General features: G+C 51.4%; 2 protein-coding genes across 7 annotated transcripts; one reads left to right on the forward strand and one right to left on the reverse strand.

The window, feature by feature from the left end:
* Positions 1 to 671: 671 nt before the first annotated feature.
* PRRG2 (proline rich and Gla domain 2) lies at positions 672 to 6,785 on the reverse strand. 5 transcript variants are annotated; one of them, XM_072966621.1, is made up of 8 exons: positions 6,722 to 6,785; positions 5,928 to 5,993; positions 5,174 to 5,308; positions 4,807 to 4,982; positions 4,590 to 4,629; positions 2,520 to 2,655; positions 1,531 to 1,677; positions 672 to 1,238 (listed from the first exon to the last, which is right to left on the reverse strand). In XM_072966621.1, the coding sequence occupies exons 3-8, from the start codon at positions 5,256 to 5,258 to the stop codon at positions 1,220 to 1,222; spliced, it is 603 nt and encodes a 200-aa protein (XP_072822722.1). In that variant the 5' UTR covers positions 5,259 to 5,308; positions 5,928 to 5,993; positions 6,722 to 6,785; the 3' UTR covers positions 672 to 1,219. The 5 variants fall into 5 exon arrangements, with proteins under 5 accessions (XP_072822722.1, XP_006208723.1, XP_031537903.1 ...); XM_006208661.4 differs by having other exon boundaries at positions 5,174 to 5,268; positions 6,722 to 6,738; XM_031682043.2 differs by lacking the exon at positions 6,722 to 6,785 and having other exon boundaries at positions 4,807 to 4,979; positions 5,174 to 5,268; positions 5,928 to 6,090.
* NOSIP (nitric oxide synthase interacting protein) lies at positions 6,785 to 18,506 on the forward strand. 2 transcript variants are annotated; one of them, XM_015242853.3, is made up of 9 exons: positions 6,785 to 6,899; positions 14,355 to 14,425; positions 15,025 to 15,130; positions 15,522 to 15,603; positions 16,579 to 16,738; positions 16,824 to 16,945; positions 17,099 to 17,286; positions 17,417 to 17,525; positions 17,697 to 18,506. In XM_015242853.3, exons 2-9 carry the CDS (start codon positions 14,356 to 14,358, stop codon positions 17,766 to 17,768), a joined length of 909 nt encoding a protein of 302 aa, XP_015098339.1. In that variant the 5' UTR covers positions 6,785 to 6,899; position 14,355; the 3' UTR covers positions 17,769 to 18,506. The 2 variants fall into 2 exon arrangements, with proteins under 2 accessions (XP_015098339.1, XP_006208514.1); XM_006208452.4 differs by having other exon boundaries at positions 6,786 to 6,899; positions 16,827 to 16,945.
* Positions 18,507 to 19,028: the final 522 nt, after the last annotated feature.

The raw sequence follows: 19,028 nt of genomic DNA on the forward strand, positions 1-19,028 counted from the left end.
GCGCGCGCGCGCTCTCCTCCGCCGCCGCTCCCTCCGCTGTTGCTTTTTTTTTCCCCTTCTCTCTCTCTCTCTCTCTCTCTCTCTCTCTCTTTTTCTTTGCTGCCGCCGAAGGCCCGGGAAGGCCCCGGGCGGGGGAGGGAGGGGACAGGGGCGGAGGGGCGGGCAAGGGAGGGGGTGCAGCCGCCGAGCCAAGGAGGGGGGAAGGGGGGTTCCCCCTGGAGGGAAAGAGGGGGGAGGAGGGACCCCGCTGTCTCCGCCTTTGCCCTGGCGCTTGCAAGAGAGAAGGGGGGGCGCGCGCTCAGGAGGGGGCGTCCCGGGCGGCCCTGGGGTGGGTGCGGGCGCTGGGTGCTCGCTCTCTCGCCGCCGCCGCCGCCGCCTCCTCCTCCTCTGCGCTCACGGTGCAGCCATCTTTGCACAAGGCGGCTGGGGGAGGGGGGAGGGGAAGGGGGGGCGGGCGGCGGGGTGTCTGGCTGCGCTCCGCTTCCTCCCACAATCCCGTGCAAATGCAAAAAAAAAAAAAAAAAAGAGGCAGACACTGAGCGCTAGCAGAGCCTGGGGGTGTAGGGCGCAGCATTTGTACAGAAAGCCAGGTCTGCCGTGCGCAGACGCGCCCGAGAACGCGGTTCAGTTTATTTGATTGTTTTTTTTTTGCATCATCTCACTTTTTGGGGTCTTTTTCCAAAGGGTTTTTATTTAGGGAAAGAGCTCAACCCAAGTCCCCCAGGTGCAGTGCGAGCCTGAGCCCAACCGAACACGCTTGCAAATGTACCCCCACCCTTTCCCTGGATTGCAAAGTGCCCCTGTGCACTCCAGGGGAGCGCACGAAGACGCGCTGGTGCACAGGCAGGGTCATGCGTGTGAGTGGCCCGTGACACTGAGACCGATGGCTGTCACACCTGCTCACACGCAAGTCTGCACAACCAGCCTGCGCACCAGGGTCCGAGTTTCCAAGCACGCCTACCCCGGGGCGGGGCTGGCTGGTAGCCCCACCGTCAGGAGATGGGGGGGCCTGCGAGGGACGCGGGAACACGTTACCCGGGAACTTGCGTGTACGCGTACGCGGCGGAAACACGTGTGCTAGAGTAGGCCTCTAGCCGGACGACCCCTACTCCCATCACCCCTTAAGCTCGGCTCTGGACTTTTAAGACGCCTGGGGGTTTCCAGAATCCGGTGCGAATCTGGGGCACAGTTCGGAGAACCCCGGCTCCGAAGCAGCTCTTCAGCAGGTCCTCCTGAGGCTGGAAGGGGAGGGGCACAGTGGGGAGTCAAAGACGCGGCTGTTTTTCCCCCTCAACCAAGACCACTCCGACCCGCCCTGGGCATCCCAGCCAATCCCGGACCCTCTGGGTAGAAGACCCACCCTCCTATAATGCTCCACACACACAGAACACTGAGCCACGCCCCCGCTCTCCAAGCCTCGCCCCGGATAATAAACTTAAAATTCCAAGTCCCGCCCCTAAGCCCACGCCCCTCCTCCGGCCGTGCCCTCCTCTTTGCGCCCCGCCCCCCGGCCGAAGCCCTGCCCCATACCTGGTGTAGGGGGGCGGAGGTGCGTCGTGCACCCCAGAGGCCGCCAGGGCCTGCTCGTAGGTGGGGAGACCTGGGGGTAGGGGTGGAGGTAGGGGCGTCGGCAGGCCCGGCGAGCTCAGGGGACTCAGGGGGCTGATGAGCTCGGCCCTAGGGACATAAGATGCATTGTTAAAAAGGGAAACCGACAGGATAGTTAGACTTAAGAGGAGGAAGGATTTAGGGAGACGGAGACTCTGAGAGTGGTAGACATAGGTGGAAGGGAGATGGCCCCGGAAAAAGAGGGTCACCTTCAACCTGACTCCACACAGGGACAGGCAGATGCAGAGGGACAGGCAGCCACAGAAATCAACTTCTGAGACAGATTCCTGCACAGACACATGTGCTCCAGATACAGGCAGAGCAATGTTGAAAGAGACAGCCCCTCAGAGAGGTAGGCAGACACACAAGAAACAGACACAACACGGAGATACACTTAGTTACAAATTTCCCAGATCCACTCTGATCATCAGCTCTTCCTCAAAAGACCTCCGTTACTTCCAAGACTGATGTGCCAGCCCTCTCTTAGACCCTGCCACTCATGTAGACACACCTAGACAACTCAGACAGGCACACACAAACAGGGCTCCACCTTGTCACCCCGGAAACTGACATACCACAAACACCCACAGACACACACAGACCACAGGTTGCAGCTTCACCAGATACAATATCCAGAATGATAATCACACATAAACCTGGTCCTGTAAAGACAGCCAGGTAGCCAATATTGATTGAGTTTCTACGCTGTGCCAGGTACTGAGGATATAGTCTGACAGATGCCGTAAGTAGACTATCTCATGGATTCCTTCTCCACTGATCCATCTCCTCTGATCTTTGAGCCGCACCCACCTGCCCCCATCCTTGGCCCATCTCCTTAGGTCCATTTTTCCTCCCACCTCTACTCATCCTGCTCTCTAGCGCCCAGCCCTTCTTCCCCAGAGCCCTCTTACTCTTGAGGACAGGGCTGCTGGCCCCGGCCCCGACGGTAATGCAGATACCAAAAGGCTCCCAGACCAGCCAGGACAATCAGTAGGATGCCTGATGTCAGCCCCACAGCCAGGCCTGCTACGTCCACTCGTCCACGCCCTGTAGAGGGGAGGGGGGCGCAAATTCAGGGGCTGCCACCCATCTCAACATCCAGATACCTTCTGCCCCCCAGCCCCTGGCCACCTCCAGGGAAAAAAACTGGCTAAGAAGGAAGGCAGAGCTGGGGTTACTTTCTAGCTGTGTGACCTCAGGCAACGTACCTCACTCACTTCTATGAGCCTCCATTTCCTGTTCTGTAAAATGGGAAAAATATCCCCTTCCTGACAGGTTGCAAAAATGCAATGAATTAAATGCAGAAAGGGCCTGGGATAACATCATCTGGGACTAGAAAATATGGCAGCTGAATCACTGTGAGGACAAAGGCCCCTCCTAAGTTTGCTGTTGACACATTTAGGGTAGGGAGCTCAGGTAGCCAACTCTCCAGGCCCCCACACTGAGCACTGCTTTCCTTTTCTTTTCTTTTTTTAATGGAGGTATTGGGGATCAAACCAAGTACCTCGTGCATGCCCAGCATGCGCTTTACCAACTGAGCTATACCCCAACCCCCTTAGCATTGCTAAATTTAGCGAATAATAATGAGGATACCCTATTTAATGTGAATGTGAACTTTACATACATAATTAATAAGTTTTTAGTATGAATAATGTCCCATGGAATAGATGAAATCTACTTCTACTAAAGAATTATTCCTTTGCATTTGAAATTCAAATTTAACTGGAGGGGTAGGGGGAAGTCTTGTATTTCAACTGGCAACACTGACCCCGCTGGAATGCAGTCCCTTTTACTAACCAGACCACTGAGAAGCAAGGCCTCCACTCTGAAAAAGGAGCAGAATCTAGAGGAAGGCTTGGGCATTTACCAGAAGGCTAGGAAAAAATTCACTGATCAAGGGAGGAATTTATGGATGTCCCCTCAATAACAGATTGCTGGTATCTAGAACTCATGTGGACCCTTGGCTAAGGTGCAGCACCCTTAGCAATCCAAGGCTTCATGACTGAGGAAGTTGGTGGGGGGCAGGGGTGTCCAGGGAGGACCCTGGCTTCATGAGGGCTTGCTAGGGGAAACTTCCTTTAGCACAGGGTGGGGGGGGGGTGCTTTCCTCAAACAGTAAACCCCAGGCTTTTAGCCCTTTTAGCAAAAAGCTGCACTAAGAAGCCGAACCCTCCCAACCCAGACATGTTTCAGGTGGATTCAAGGAGCCACCAAGCCTTGATAGGCCTGTAGCAAAGCAGTTACCTCCCCTAGCAACCAATGTGAGGACTCCAGCCCAGACTTAGGGCCTGTTGCTAAGGTGCATCCACCCCTAGCAACCAGGCCACAAGGGGGTGGGATGTCTGGTGCCTGGAGGGGGCTCCTCCTGTGGGCAGGAGGCCTTGGGTCCTGAGCCTGGCTAGGTGTGGTTGCTAGGGAGAAGGCCTCCTTAGCAACCAGGCCAGGGCTGGAATAGGGTTGTGGGGGAGGGGAAGCCAACCAGGTAGTGAGAGCAGGCTTCGTTGGTCCAGCCTGGCCAGGCTCTGTTGCTAAGGAGCAGCCCCCCCTTAGCAACAAGGCTGCCGCCAAGATGGGGCCTCAGAACTCAGAGGAGGGGTTGGGGGCGGGCTGATTGAGCAGGTGAGGAGAGACAGGCTTCCATGACTGGCCTGGCCCAGCCCTGTTGCTAGGGAGCAATCCCCCTAGCAACCAAGCTGTAGAAGGTACTGGGGCTCTGGACTCCAAAGGGCAGCTCAGGTGGGCCAGGGTCTCTCCTTCCAACTGTATTTCCCTCTTCTTGGGGACATGGGACCTCCTCCGAATAAGACGTCGTGGGTTCCTCTAGCCTCAAAGGAGGGGGCTTCTCTGACAACCACCTCCAGGAACTCAGGGAGCAAGGAATTAGAAGGGGCAAGTTTGAAGTGGAGGATAGGATGTTGGCTTAGCCTCCGCAGGAAGAAGCTGCCTTAGCTGCACAGAACAAGAGAGCTCCCCCAACTCACCTCCTTTGCCATTGTAGATGTAGTTCTCCCAAAAGCGCTCCTTGAACGGGTAGGAATAGAGAAGGCGGGAAAGGCAGCGTGTCAGCTGGGAGCTTCTACACCCCCCCCCAAACCAGCCCACCCTGATCTCCGAGGCATGAGGTCAGAGGGAGTGGTGGGACAGGAACCCCCAGTTCCTGGATAAGACAGAGGGACTCGGGGGACCCCAGACCCTCACCGTCTGAGTATTGTCCTCAAAGTACTCCCGAGCCTCTTCCCAGGAACACTTCTCCTCCTGACACTCCCTTTCCAGGTTCCCTGGAGTGAACAGCTCCAGGTCCCAGTGATTGGCTCGTGGAATCCGGCGACGGCTGCCTAGGAAGCTCTGAGCTTCTGGAGAGTCCAGGAAGACTTCTGGACCCAAAGGACATAAGGGACAGAAAAATGGAAGGTTCCTAGGACTGGGGACATGGAGGAGCCTGAATTTAAGAGAACAGAGGACTATGGGGTCCTGGGGAAGGAGGGAACTAGAATCAGGGTTTTTCCTGGGCCAGAGGAAGGTGGATGTCAGTGCCTGGACTCCAGCTGTTCCCTCAAACACTCACCTTGGTCTTGCTTCACACTGGCTGAGGTGTCCAGGCAGGTGGTCAATCCCAGGTATAGCAGCAGCACAGAGGGGTGGCCCCTCATATTCTGTACACTAGGAACCAGGTGTGGTTAGATGATCAGCGCCTCAGCTCCTGGAAAATGAGGCAAGGTCTCCCTGACCAGATTCTGTGGTCCATGAATTATCATAGCAGACACTTACAATAGCCTGTATTCTGGGCCAGACATTGTTCAAGTTCATTTATCTCTATCAACTCAGTTTTACTTTTATAGCGGTGCTGGGTTCATCTCATTAGATAGATGAGGAAACTGAGGCACAGGGAGGTAAAAGAACTTGCCCAAGTTCGTACAGTTTGCAAGATTCAGAGGCAGGATTTCAGCAAAAGCATGGGCCTCCAGAGACCAGAGCCAGGAGCTTAGCTTTTCCCCCTGCTGTGTCTGCAGCATCTAGCACGGGTTTAGGCACATGGTAGGTGCTCATAAACGTGTGCATTGACTGGGATTCCTTCCTTCCTGGTAGTTTCCATGTATACTGGCCTCTCTCTGTGCACATTGCCACATCCACCCAGAGATCAAAGATTACAGGACAGGTAAGAGCAGAGCCCTATCCTTCCTGGGTCCAGAAGGAGGAGGAGGGGACAAAGATCCTGGACTCCTGGGTTTGGGAACCCCAATTTCTGGGTCCCAGAAGAGTGGGGAGCCAGGTTGCCAGGGTCCCCAAGCCAGGCTCTGTCTCCAGGGACATTCACTTACCTGTCCAGATTTGTGAACACTGTCCCCTTCTCCTTAACCTGGGCCTCCTCTGCCAGCTGCGGCCAGCTGTGAAGAGGGGTAGGGGAGAGGGGAGGGGAGAATGAGGAGGGATGCCTTGCTCCCAGTAGTCGCCAGATCCCGGTTTCTGGCCAGAGGGGCGGGGTTTGCGATTACCTGCCCTGGGCGGGACTCAGGTAAGGGACAAAGTATTTAAAGGGACCTTATGATTAAGGGCGCAAGATCCAGAATCCCATAGGGTGGCCAGGGTCTCCGACACCGTGGGCACTTAGGGAATTTGTTATGTCCCTCCTCCCCTCCTATCCCACTGCCCCCTAGAGAGCTCGCCAGGCCGAACTAGGCAAATAAACATCTTGGTCCTCAGATATCTAGATATGTAGAAATTGGCGGGAAATTTATGCCTTGGCCCCTGGGGATAGGTGAGTTACGGCGTAGTAAATTCCTGTTTCCTGGGGTAATTTGAACGCCTTTGACTTCCGACTTCTCAACTGCTCCATTTATAAAGTGGGGACAGAGGAGTTGTCCCTTCTCTATTGTCTCTTATTTTGCAGCAGAATAGTCGAAAAACAGGCTCCCCAATCTCTGGGGGAAGTGGTTAGTTCTTAAACACGGGCTTGGAGAGACGCAAAACCCGGGTACAAGGAAGAAATCGCCCGCCCAGGAAAACGCCTAGTATATACTAAGCGCGCCCCCTAGTCACACCAGTCTCACCGACCGGAACCTTCGAATTGCCACCTACGTTTCCGGAGGGAGGAAGAGAAGAAGGGAGTACTTACCAAGCCAGAAGAGATACCTCGGCAACTAGGGGCAGACCTACTTCCGTCTAGGGGTATATATACTTCCGGTCTCTTCCACCAGGCGGAAGTGAGCGGAGCGGAGAGAGAATACAGCGCTCCTTTCCGGTGTAGGGGCACAGTGGAAGCAGCAACCGAGGAAAGAGGTGTCTTTTGTGAGGTGAGTTCCAGGCGGTGGAAGGATAGTGTTACTGCGATCCCCTTCCCTCGGGCTAGAGTCTTGGGGTCTTGAGGGATACTGGGACAAGATTTTGAATTTCCAACTTCCTGGCAGTCATTAATAGGGCACTCTAGGCTCCCCAAGTTTGAAGCTGAACTACAGGTCCCAGAAATCCCTGGAGGGAGCGAAACCTTCATCCAGCAGTTCTCGGGGGAGCTGTAGTTTCAATGCAGACAGATGGGCCGGTGGTACCAGGGGACAGAGGGAACTGGGATTCCTGGGAGTCTAAGGAGTGAGAGTTGAGGAAGGAGCACCCCTTTCCTGGCTTCAGTTTCCCACACTGTGAAGGGGAGGGCGGAGAAGGATTGTGTGGTCCCCTGCTGCCACCTCTTTGCATCTTTTTGACAGTACCTTGCCCCTCGGAGTTGCTGTAGGGTTTAACGTTTTCCTCTATAGAGCTTTGGAGTCAGGCAGTCCTGGGTTCGCATCCTGATGGTGCTGCTGTTCGGTGTGAACCTGGGTCTTCAAGTGTCCTTAAAGCAGTTTCAGTTTAATATTTTGCCATGAAAATGTTCAAATTTATATAAAAGCGAGAGAATAATGTAAGAATATCGCCCAAAGTTACCAGTTATTAATATTTTTGCCATATTTGAGTATCTTTTTTGAATTAAATATATGAAGCAAATCTTATCCATCGTGACATTTCACCCCTGCATACTTCACGATACATGTGTAAAAAGCAGGGATATTTTCTTACATGACCACAATACCATGATCACACTGTACAAAAGCAACCATAATATTAGACTGTTATTTGTTACTTGGTCAGTAATCAAATTCTGTACCTCAAAAAAATGCCTTTTAAAAAGTTTAATTTAATTGAGTTTCATCAGATTGGGTTTCATCGGGATCCATTCAAATCATTGTTATGTCCCCTAAGTTGCTCTTTTTCTCTCTGTCTTTTTTTTTAATTTAAATAGTTGGTTTACAATGTTGTGTTAATTTCTGGAGTACAGCATAGTGATTCAGTTATACGCACATATATACCTTTTCATATTCTTTTTCATTAATAGGCTCTTACAAAGTATTGAATAGATATAGTTCCCTGTACTATTCAGTGGAACCTTGCTGTTTATCTATTTTATATATAGTAGTATCTGCAAATCCGGAACTACCAGTTTACCCTTCCACCCCCTCTTAAGTTGCTCTTAATTTAGAACAGTCTACCCTCCACCCTACCCTGGGTTTTTTGTGGGGTTTTTTTAGTGCAATTGATTTATTGAAGAAGCTAGGTCAGTTATTCTGCTATCATTCCACCATCCATCTAAATTTATCATTTCACTTTCTTGTAATCGCCTTTCACTTATTCCTCCACACCAGGGGTCAGCAGGCTAAACCCAAAGCCTGCTGGCCTCCATAAGCTTTATTGGAATATAATCCACATAACATGTAGTTCACCCATTTAAAGTGTGCAATTCAGTGGGTTTTAGTATATCCACAGAATTGTGCAGCCATCACCACTGTCAGTTTTAGAACATTTTCTTCACTCCACAAAGAAATCCAGTACCCATTAGCTATCATTCCCCAGTCTCCCTTCCCCTTCCCCCTAAACCCCGACCTCCGCCACACCCTAGGCAACCACTAATCTACTTTTTAGCTCTATGGATTAACCTAATCTGGACATTTCACATAAAAGGAATTGTTTTTCTGTCTGGTTTCACTTGGCGTAATGTTTTCAAGGTTCATCCATTTTGTAGCATGTATTAGTACTTTTTAAAATTTTTTATTGAAGCGTAGTTGATTTACAGTGTTAGTTTCAGGTGTACAGCAAAGTGATTCAGTTATACAGAAACATGCAGTTTTTTCTTTTCAGATTCTTTTCCATTATATGTTATTATAAGATTAAATGTAGTTCCTGGTGCTATATAGTAGATTCAGTACTTCTTTTTAAGGCTGAAGAGTATTCCTTTGTATGAGATATACTGTATTTTGTTTATCCATTCATCAATCAATGGACATTTGTGTTCTTTCCACTTTGGGGCTTGCTTGCACTTGTGTACAAGTTTGTGTGTGGGCATGTCTTCATTTCTTTTGGAAGTGGAATTGCTCAAATGGTAACTCTGTGTTCAACCTTTTGAGGAATTGCCAGACTTTTCCAAAGTGGGATTTTCCATTCCCGCCCTCTGTGTGAGGGTTCTAGTTTCTCCACACTTGTTATGATCTGACTTTTTTATTATAGTCCTCCAGGGGGTGTGAACTGGGATCTCACTGTGGTTTTGATTGCATTTCCCTCATGATGAATGATGTGGAAGTTTTTTTCATGGGCTTATTGGCCATTTATATATCCTCTTTGGAGAGCTGTCTATTTTAATCCTTTTTTTTTTTTTTAATGGAGGCACTGGGGAACCCGGGACCTCATGCATGCTAAGCACCCGCTCTGCCACTCAGCTATACCCACCCCATCCCACCCTCTATGTCCATTTTTAAATTGGGTGTTCTTTTTATTATTGGGTTGTAGGTTTCTTGAATATTCTAGATACAATTCCTTTGTCCAATGATTTGCAGCTACCACCAGTTTTTGTGCAGCCTGCAAACTAAGAATGGTTTTAACATTCTTAAATAATAGAAAAAAATCAAAAGAAGAATAATATTTTGTGGCCTGTGACACCTATATGTGATTCAGCTATCAGTGTCCATAAATAAAGTTTTATCAGAACACAGCCACACCCATTCCTTTACATACTGTCCATGTCTGCTTGGTCATACAAGGGCAGAGTTGAGTAGTTGTAACAGGGGCCATGTGGCCCACAAAGTTGAAAATCTTTACTACCTGGCCCATTCCAGTGGATCCTTGCTCATCACCTCTGGCTTCCTAGAATCAGAAAATGAAATCTAAAGACTTGATTAAATTAAGATTCAGCCTTTTTTTTTTTTTTTTTTTTTGGCATAGCTACTTAAGAGCTGCTAGCTTCACGTTGCCTTGTGCCTGGCTGTCCCACTTTTAGGGATGGTGAGATTGATCAGGGGCTTCAGGTGGCGTTTTATTTTTTCCCTTCCAGTTTTATTGAGATATAATTGACAGACAGCACTGTATACAGTTTTTTGGCGGGGGTAGGTTTTGTTTGTTTGTTTGTTAGTTTTAATGGAGGTACTGGGGATTGAACCCAGGACTTCCGTGCATGCTAAGCACGCATTCTACCACTGAACTATACCCTCCCCCTCAGCCATTACTAATAGAACATCTCAGACACTCGCTTTTGCTCCTAGGGAGCTCCCTCTTCCCCGATTTCAATGCGTCCTATTTCTGTCTGTGATTTCCTTGAGTGTAATTGGCCCTTTGGGTTTCTTTAACACAGAGGCCTCTGCCCCCCTGAGAGGGCCTTGTGATACATGCACCCTTCTATGGAGGGGGCTGGTAGCATCCTTTAGTTCTCAGAGGGCTCTCTGACCCCGCCAGGAGGTTCAGGATTCAAACAAACCAACTGTAGAAAAAGGCAGGAGATAATCAGCTGACCACCAGCTGGATAGTAGAGGATGTTGAGGAACTATTAACATGTTAATGGTATTGTGGGCAGGTGTTTTTAAATGAAGCAGCCACTAGTCCCCAGAGGCTGGGGAGCACTTTGATATGTGGCTAGTGCCACCAAGGGGCTGTCTTTTTTAATGATTTTATTTTAATTAATTTAAATTCAAGCACCAATACTTGCTTTGGTTACTGGAAAACCTTTAAGTGTGTTTAGAAGACGTGGGGTACAGCTCAGTGGTAGAGCGTGTGCTTAGCATGCACGAGATGCTGGGTCGAATTCCCAGTACCTCCATTAAATAAATAAACAAATAAATAAACAAACCTAATTACCTTCCCCCCCAAAAAAACAAACTACTTTCTAAAAACAATACCAATATTACCCCTGGAAAAAGATAAACTTAAAAAAAAAAGTACATTTGGAACAAGCAGGGCATGTGAACATACCATTGCACTTGTAAATGTCATGAAACCTAAATACAGGACAAGTTTCTCCAGTGAAAATTTCGTGTCCGAATTGAGATGTGTTGAAAGAGGCGCTGGATTTTGAAAGCTCCGTAGGGGAACAGTCCTGGGTTAGCCTGCCTTCTCCAATGGTGACCTTCCCAGAAGGAGATAGCTGTCACGTGGTTATGCGGGCAGCTCCAGAGCCTGGCTGCTGGGGTTCAGATCCAGCTCTGCCATTTCCCCCAGCTGGGGGATTCCATGGGCCTGTTTTGTCCTCTCTGAAATAGGATGATGACAAATAGTAGCTGATGTGACTTTGGATGGGTCCTCTCTGAAATATGAGTGATGGCAGAGCATAGTAGTTGGGTCTTCTGTTTAGGAATCAGCCTTACCAAGGAGGCTATAGTGCTGTAGTGTGAAAACAGCTTTCTGAGAAAACCTGCCAACCCCTGCCCTCCCGACAACCGTGGCCAGCGGTTCTCCAACTTTTTGCTCTCAGGATCTTAAAAATCTTTGAGGACTCCAAAAGAGTTTGTGGAGAGTTTTCTTTGTCAAGATTTACCTTGTCAGAAAAGTGAAATGAAGTGAAATTGAATAGAATGGAATGAAAATGAAATAAAATAAAATAAAGTAAATAAAATAAAAAAGATTTGCCATGTCAGAAATGACAACCAAAAAGAAAAAAAGAAATGAAAACTGACAATAAAATGTTTTTATTGAGATAGAATTCACAAACCACAAAACTCACCCACTTAAAGCCAACAATTCAGCGGGTTCTCATATAATACAATCTCATATAATTTTGCATCCATCACCACTTTCTGACTTAAGGACATTTTCATCACTGTGGAAGGAAACCCGAGACCCCTTAGCAATCACTCCCCATCTCCCCTTCTCCCAGCCCATGGCAGCCACCAATCTGCTTTCTGTCCTTATGGATCTGCCTGTTCTGGACCTTTTATATAAATGGAATCAACAAGATTCCTTTCATTCCTGGCTTCTTTCACTGTGTAATAGAACAGCCATTTTTAAACCCCAAGGATGCACAAGCACAAGTCACACAGCCTCTGGAAAACTCCGCTGTCCGCTTGTGAGAGACTAACAGGAACAAAGGCAAATGCGTTTTAATGTTATGGCAATAGTTTTGTGGGCTCCCTGAAAATATCTTAGGGGCCCCCCTGGGTCCCTGGTCCTTCCTTTGAGAACCACTGTCTTTAGCAAACGACTTCACCTCCATGACTCAGTTTGCTCCTCTGTGAAGTGGAGATGGTGAGGGGGCAGACTTCAGAGGGAGGCTGAGGTCCACAGTTGATGAGATGGGAGCTCAGAGAGTTGGCATGGGGTCAGGGCTCAAGCAGCGTCCTTTGGGATCATTCCCACACCCGCCCGGAGAAGTAAAGAAATGCCCCCCCTAGAGCGGCTCCCCTCCCTCTCAGAGGGAAGATGTCCCGGTCCACGAAGCCAAACAGCTTGGCCACAGGACAAGCAGCCCAGTGCCAAATACCAGCGCAGAGGGTCAAGGCAGTTGACAACTAAGAATAGAGTGGGGAATTTGTCCCTTAGGAGGTGAACCCGACCTTCATGAGCGGCAGTTGGGGGGGGCTGGGGCGGAAGCCAGGGGGCCGAGGCGGAGGAGCTGGTAGCAGGTGAGTGAGGGAGGGGCAGCAGGTGCTGGACACTTGCTCCAAAGCTTGGGGGTGAGGGGAAGTCAGAGGAGGGGCCGTGGGCGGAACTGGGGTGTTTCACCAAGGTTAGCTTCTGCCAGCAGCACAGTGGCCGCTGCTGGGGTGATGGAAACGTTCCAGAACTCGTTGGGGATGGTAGTTACGAGGGTGTATACGTTTGTCAGAAACACGGTCAAACTGCATCCTTAAGGTCTGTGCATCTGTTCTATGTAAATAAAACTGCAAAACAAAAATTGGCTTCTGGGAGGAAGACACCAGTAGAGGCAGAGCAAGGTCCGTAGCCGTTGCATGTGAAAGGCAAGTTTCTGAAAGCATCCAGAAGGGGGAAATAAAGATGAAGTTGCTTTTTACTTTTGGGGAGCTCTTGGTTGTGTCCCCCTCCCCTGCCTTCTGCATCCTCCTTGCATCCAGAGAGCTGGAGAGAGTATTTCCTGAAGGTTCCACATGCCAGGCTGTGAGCATGACCTCATTTAGTCCACACAGCAATCCGATCACGCCAGCTAGACCCCATGGTTTTCCCCACTTCTTATCAAAAGGCTCAGAGAGGAAATCACCAGTCCAGAGTCACAGCGAGTAGGGGGCCAGCCCTGGACTCCAGCCCAGGCAGCAGGTTTTACTGTTTAATTCTGCCCATGCTGATCCAGACACCCCACTCCTTGTTTCATTGATTTATTCTTTTTTATTCCCTCATCAGTCCCCTCCCCTCCGTGGGCACCCATTCTTAGATGCATCGTATTGTGTGTGTATAGATTGTTTTATTTGTTACTTTTTCTGCCTAGCATTGTGTTTTTAAGACTCACCCCCGATGCTTTGGACACACCTAGTCAGTTGCATCTCACCTCTGGGTAGTTAGTCTCTATGGTGGGCAGTCACTAATCATTTTGCCTGAGCAGGATATTCAGTTGCCTTGGACTCCTCTCCGGTGTAAATAACATGACTGTGAAACATCCTTATACAGGCTCCCTAATGGGTGTCTGTGAGAATGTCTTCAGGACGTTCAGAAGCGCCTGCACTTACTTGGCTGAAGTGCCACCAGCCCATGTTCCCCAAGCATCACCCGAGGGTTCCTCTGACCAACCCCCACTGTGGTCTTATCCTGATTTCCAGGTTTCGTCCTCCAGCCTGATGACAGATGTAAATGATATCTCACTGTAGTTTTCCCAGGAGGAGAGTTTGAGGCATCTCTCCATCCACTTGGTAGTCTGAGCTGCTTCTGTAAATCATCTCTTCCTGTCCTCTGCTTTTTCTTTTGGGTTAGCTGGGTTTTTCTTGCTGATTTGCCAAGGTCCTAAATACAGTCACTTCTGCTATAACACTTGTTTTGAAAACTGGGAATTAATTCCAGTCCAATTGATTATCAGTTATGGAGCATTTAAGCATAACGGAAATTGGCACCTAAGTGAACCCAGATGCACTCAGTTGAAATGAACGTCCAGGCACACGGAGCGCACTCACACCAGCCAAACCTCTGCTGGGCGTTCCAGTTCCCCACGTGTGTTACCAGCCCCACCCATTCCAATCTGGTGCTAGAACTTCCCATCAGATTCCAATTAACTCTCCTTCCACCACCTCACAGTAACTCACAACAAGCAAACTTCAGGTCTTCTTCCGGGTCAAGTGCTTTTTTTTTTTTTTTTTTTTTTGGACAACGTAGGCACTTCTTAACCACTTAACATGTGTAAAACTGTCTTCCCCTGCCCCACACCCGGCTTTCCCGTCAGATCAGATCTGGGGGCCGTAAAAGTCCAGTCCTCCCTGCATGGCCACCACAGCCCTGCCACTGTCCCTTCCTTCCCCCAGGATGACGCGACATGGCAAGAACTGCACGGCAGGGGCCGTCTACACCTACCACGAGAAAAAGAAGGACACAGGTACTGGGTTTGAGACAGGATGAGGCAAATGGATCTCAAAGTCATCGTGTCACTTGCACCTGTTTGTACTTTCTGTGTGTATCTTTCCCCCGACTAATGGTCCTGACCGTGTAATTAACAGTTCACGTGACTGATGGTCATGACCGTGTAAGTAACAGCCACATGAGCCAGCAGCCCTCAGCCTGCCCTGTGGTGGGTGTTCAGTGCCTTCATGTTTGAACTCATCTAAGCCTCCTCATACCCACCGAGGAAGGAATAACTATCCTTGGGGCCCTATTCCAGAGGGAGAAACCTAGGCCCGGAGAGGTGCAGGCACTTGAGTTTGGTTACAGAGCCAGAAGATCCAAGGGGAGTCAGCCACGCACCTCTCCCCCAAGCTGCCTCGGTGATAGGGCCTGTCTGTCCCTTACCTTCTGGGGATGAACACCTTCATGTAGCTTGTGCAGCCACCACCCGCAAAACAGAAACACAGCCCAATCTCTCGACCGCCTGTTCTCTCGAATTCCTGCACCTCTGAGTCCTCTCTGTGCGTCGCTCCCCGGGTTTGGAGTGGGGTACGTCTCCCATCTCTCCATCCCTCTGCCTGTCTCTGTCCCCAGCGGCCTCAGGCTATGGGACCCAGAACATTCGACTGAGCCGGGATGCTGTCAAGGACTTTGACTGCTGCTGCCTGTCTCTGCAGCCCTGCCATGACCCTGTTGTCACGTGAGCTGGGAACATGGGAGGGTGGGTCAGGGTGGCGAGGACAGTGGAACTGTGTGGAGAGGGCTGTATGCGTGGGTCTGCACAGCCGGGGCACCCCGGGCAAGCCACCTACCCTCACGGAGCCTCAGTGTTCTCTGAGACAGGGTCATCATCCTAGTTTGCTTAAGGGTGTGGGAAAGAATACATTCACAATAGAGGGTAGGACTCACATGTGGAGTGCTCTCCATTACCTGCCTCTTCTGGTCCCATAAAGGCTTCAGAGAGATAATGGGTAGAAGGTACTTAGTCCATTGACCAAACATGTGCTTGATAACTGGTCCGTTTCATAGAGATGGTGGTGCGAGTGGAATGTGGTTCCTGGTTTCTCATCCCCTCCTCTCTCTCTCTGCAGCCCAGATGGCTACCTGTACGAGCGTGAGGCGATCCTGGAGTACATCTTGCACCAGAAGAAGGAGATCGCTCGGCAGATGAAGGTGGTGGAGATGGAGATGGAGAAGGGGGTGTGGGCACGAGCAGGCAGTCTTGACTCTGGGCCTCTCCTCTGTCTGAGTCCCTTCCCCCCAGGCCTTTCCCTGCACTGTTCTCTCTGCCCACTGCACCATCCCCACCCATGCCTCCTGATTCAGTCCCTCTTATGCTCCAGATTTCAGCGCAGGTCTTGCCTCCTCTGACCTCTCGCTAGTCCAGGGCCCCGAGGGCCTGCCTCTGTCACCTCTTCTTTGGCACTTATCACATGTGACTCCATGTGGTTGTCTGCACACGCCCACTTCCCCACTAGACAGCAGGCCCCTGGGGCAGGAAGTGGGGCGCTCACCCTCCCATGTTCCCAGCTCACATGACAACAGGGTCATGGCAGTGCATACATCATACAATAAATAAATTATAGATATACTGTATAAGTAATGTAATATGGCCCACAGGTAACATTTCTTGAGCACTTACTATGTGCCTGGCCAGGTGCTAAGTGTTTTAAAAAGTCATCCTATGTGATCCAGGGAGCCTCCAGCATAGGTCGCCATTATTAGTCCGTTTTACAGATGAAGAAACGGAGGCGAGGAGCAGTCACAGTGCTTATGGAGGATACGGAGCTAATCAGGGACAAAGGGCAGGGAATGAGCCCTGGTGGTCTGTCTCCAGCCATGTAGTTGAGCAGTGTGCCACCAAGGAACAAAGAAGCCATCGAGTCCTGAACTCCCAAAGGGGAAATGGCCTAAGTGTCTTACAGTTGGTATAAGGCAACAGGGGCCCAGCATGGATCATGATTAAAGATTATCACCCAGGTAGTCACCAGCCTCCACCAAACAGAGCCTCTGCTGGGAGCGTCCCCCTGGGTAGGCCCGATTTACTGGCCTTTAAAATTAAAGAACCACCCCAGCCCCTACCTAGGGTGCCTCAAACTCACGACCCATGGGAAGATTCGTTACTCACTTCTCCCTGGCTGCCTGCAGGCTTACGAGAAGCAGCGGGGCGCCCGGCGTGAGGAGCAGAAGGAGCTGCAGCGGGCCGCAGCGCAGGACCAGGTGAGGGGCTTCCTGGAGAAGGAAGCAGCCATCGTGAGCCGGCCCCTCAACCCCTTCACGCCCAAGGCCGCCTCGGGGAACGACTCAGGTAAGGGGGAAGCAGGCAGACTTGAGGGGGGCTGCCTCCGTGGTGTGCTTCCCTGGGTGCTGTGTCCGAACGCCTCCTCCCCCAGCAGATGATGGCCAACCTGGGCCCAGCGCAGGCCCCGCAGGCAAGGACAAGGACAAAGCGCTGCCCAGCTTCTGGATCCCGTCGCTGACCCCTGAGGCCAAGGCCACGAAGCTGGAGAAGCCGGTGAGCCCCCCACCCCAGGGAGCGCCCGTGAGCCCACTTTGCCAGAAAGGGTCAGGTTCCCAAGGGCCCCCCTCTCCTCCCTCACAGGGACCCCGTCCTCCCTCCACCTGGCTCTAGCCCTGCTTGCTGATCCCGCCCCCTCTCGCTTCCCAGTCCCGCATCGTGACCTGCCCCATGTCCGGGAAGCCACTGCGCATGTCGGACCTGACGCCTGTGCGCTTCACGCCGCTGGACAGCTCGGTGGACCGCGTGGGGCTCATCACGCGCAGCGAGCGCTATGTCTGCGCCGTGACCCGCGACAGCCTGAGCAACGCCACTCCTTGCGCCGTGCTGCGGCCCTCGTGAGTCACCTAGGGGGTCGGCTTGGGGACCTGTGGGACAGGGCAGGACCTGAGGTATGGCTCTTCCTCTCCGGGCCGTGGCCTCTGATCCCTGTGCCCTCTGTTCCCTGTGCCCTCGTCTTCACCTCAGTGGGGCCGTGGTCACCCTCGAGTGCGTGGAGAAGCTGATTCGCAAGGACATGGTGGACCCTGTGAATGGGGAGAAGCTCACAGACCGCGACATCATCGTACTGCAGCGGGTGAGCGACGCCCCTCCTCCTGGTTCCCTTACCTTCGGTACCCGCCCTCCCTACCCTGGACCCCGCCCTCCTCTCAGAAGACCCGCCCCTTCACCACAAACCCCGCCCCTCCAAGCTAGGGTGTCCTGCAGCCGTGCACCGCCTCCACCTCCGCCTCTTCTCCCTGTCTAGGGCGGGACGGGCTTCGCAGGCTCCGGAGTGAAGCTGCAGGCCGAGAAGTCCAGGCCGGTGATGCAGGCCTGAGTGCGCCCGAAACCAAATAAACGGGCTTGGATGCAACCGGCTATGTGGCACCTTCATTTATCGCCCCGGAGCCCAGGGACAGCGGGCGAGGAGGCCGGGCCACGCGGGCAGCACCCCAGCGTGACTGCAGTTTGAAAGCGTGGGCTAAGAGTATTTGATGTGGTCTCACGTTAAGAGTCAAATCTGAATCGAATGCAAATGCACAGCCTTAAATGGGCTGAGTGGCCAGAAGTCGGAGTCTGCCCCGCGACCTCTTGAGGGCGCCACCTGAACAGGCTAAGTACAAATCCGCTCACATCCATTTGAAGCCCGTGAGAGGTCCGGGAATGAGTCTCCCAGAGCAAAGTGTGATAAGACACCCAAAGGAAATGAAGTGCAGTGAGCAAGAGGGAGCAGCGGCATTTAGTCTAGAGAAGTGGATCGAGAACACCCCTTCTCCTAACACCTGACTGCTGAGGGGTGAAAAGGAAGAGGAAACCTCAAGTGCAAAGGCCCGGAGGCCGCAGAGTACTTGGTGGGGCGGGGGGGGGGGGGTTGAAGAGTAGGAGGAGGTCAGAGTCCCTGGGCCTGGTGGACCTGCCTGGAGCTCAGATTTGACTCGGAAGCAGGGGCAGCCCTTAAAGCTTTGTTTTTAGCAACCACTGAATCACAAAAGCAGACCCTGTACAGTGTGGAAAATTAGAGTGTACAGTCAAACAAAGATTAAAAAAATAAAGACTTAAAGTCCTGCCTCCCTGAGCAGGTCCTGTCCTTCCTGGTCTCTCTCTGCAGGTACACATGTGAATGTTTTCAACCAAAGTGAGATTTCCATGCACATACTGCACTGTTCAGTGAACAGTCTCTTTTTTTTCATTTTGGTAAAACGTCATCTGATCTTATGCCCAGGTGAGAGTCACAGGGCCAGGACATGTCCTTGACTGCAGGGCAAACCCCTGTCTGGTGCAGGACCGGGTGGTGCATTGGCTGCAGGGAAAGGTTTTAGAAGGAGCATGGGTGGCATTATCCTTACACCCCAGAGAGCCCCCCCCAAACCCAGCATTTGCTCTCTCAGACACTTCTAGAACCTTCCCTTGGTCCCTAAGAGCCTTCACACTCCACTCTTGGGCTCCCAGTCCCAGGAAACTGACTCAGGTGCTGCTGATATTAAAGGAACCCTTGCCATCTGGGCCTCTCAATGTACACTCTTCTTGAGTCCCGGTGAGAATCTTGAGAGAAGGATGCTGATACCCATTTCACAGCACGGCTCACTGAGGCTGTGAA

The sequence above is a fragment of the Vicugna pacos genome, chromosome 9 (assembly GCF_048564905.1).
Source record: "Vicugna pacos chromosome 9, VicPac4, whole genome shotgun sequence".
NCBI classification, from domain to species: domain Eukaryota; kingdom Metazoa; phylum Chordata; class Mammalia; order Artiodactyla; family Camelidae; genus Vicugna; species Vicugna pacos.

Coding starts and splice junctions, on each gene's coding strand:
- PRRG2 (XM_072966621.1), bottom strand. CDS start 5,258: ATGAGGGGCCACCCCTCTGTGCTGCTGCTATACCTGGGATTGACCACC. Junction 4,983..5,173: donor CAGTGTGAAGCAAGACCAAG/GTGAGTGTTTGA, acceptor CTTTGGGTCCAG/AAGTCTTCCTGGACTCTCCA. Junction 1,678..2,519: donor CAGCAGCCCTGTCCTCAAGA/GTAAGAGGGCTC, acceptor TTATGTCCCTAG/GGCCGAGCTCATCAGCCCCC.
- NOSIP (XM_015242853.3), top strand. CDS start 14,356: ATGACGCGACATGGCAAGAACTGCACGGCAGGGGCCGTCTACACCTAC. Junction 16,739..16,823: donor CGCCTCGGGGAACGACTCAG/GTAAGGGGGAAG, acceptor CTCCTCCCCCAG/CAGATGATGGCCAACCTGGG. Junction 17,526..17,696: donor ACATCATCGTACTGCAGCGG/GTGAGCGACGCC, acceptor CTCCCTGTCTAG/GGCGGGACGGGCTTCGCAGG.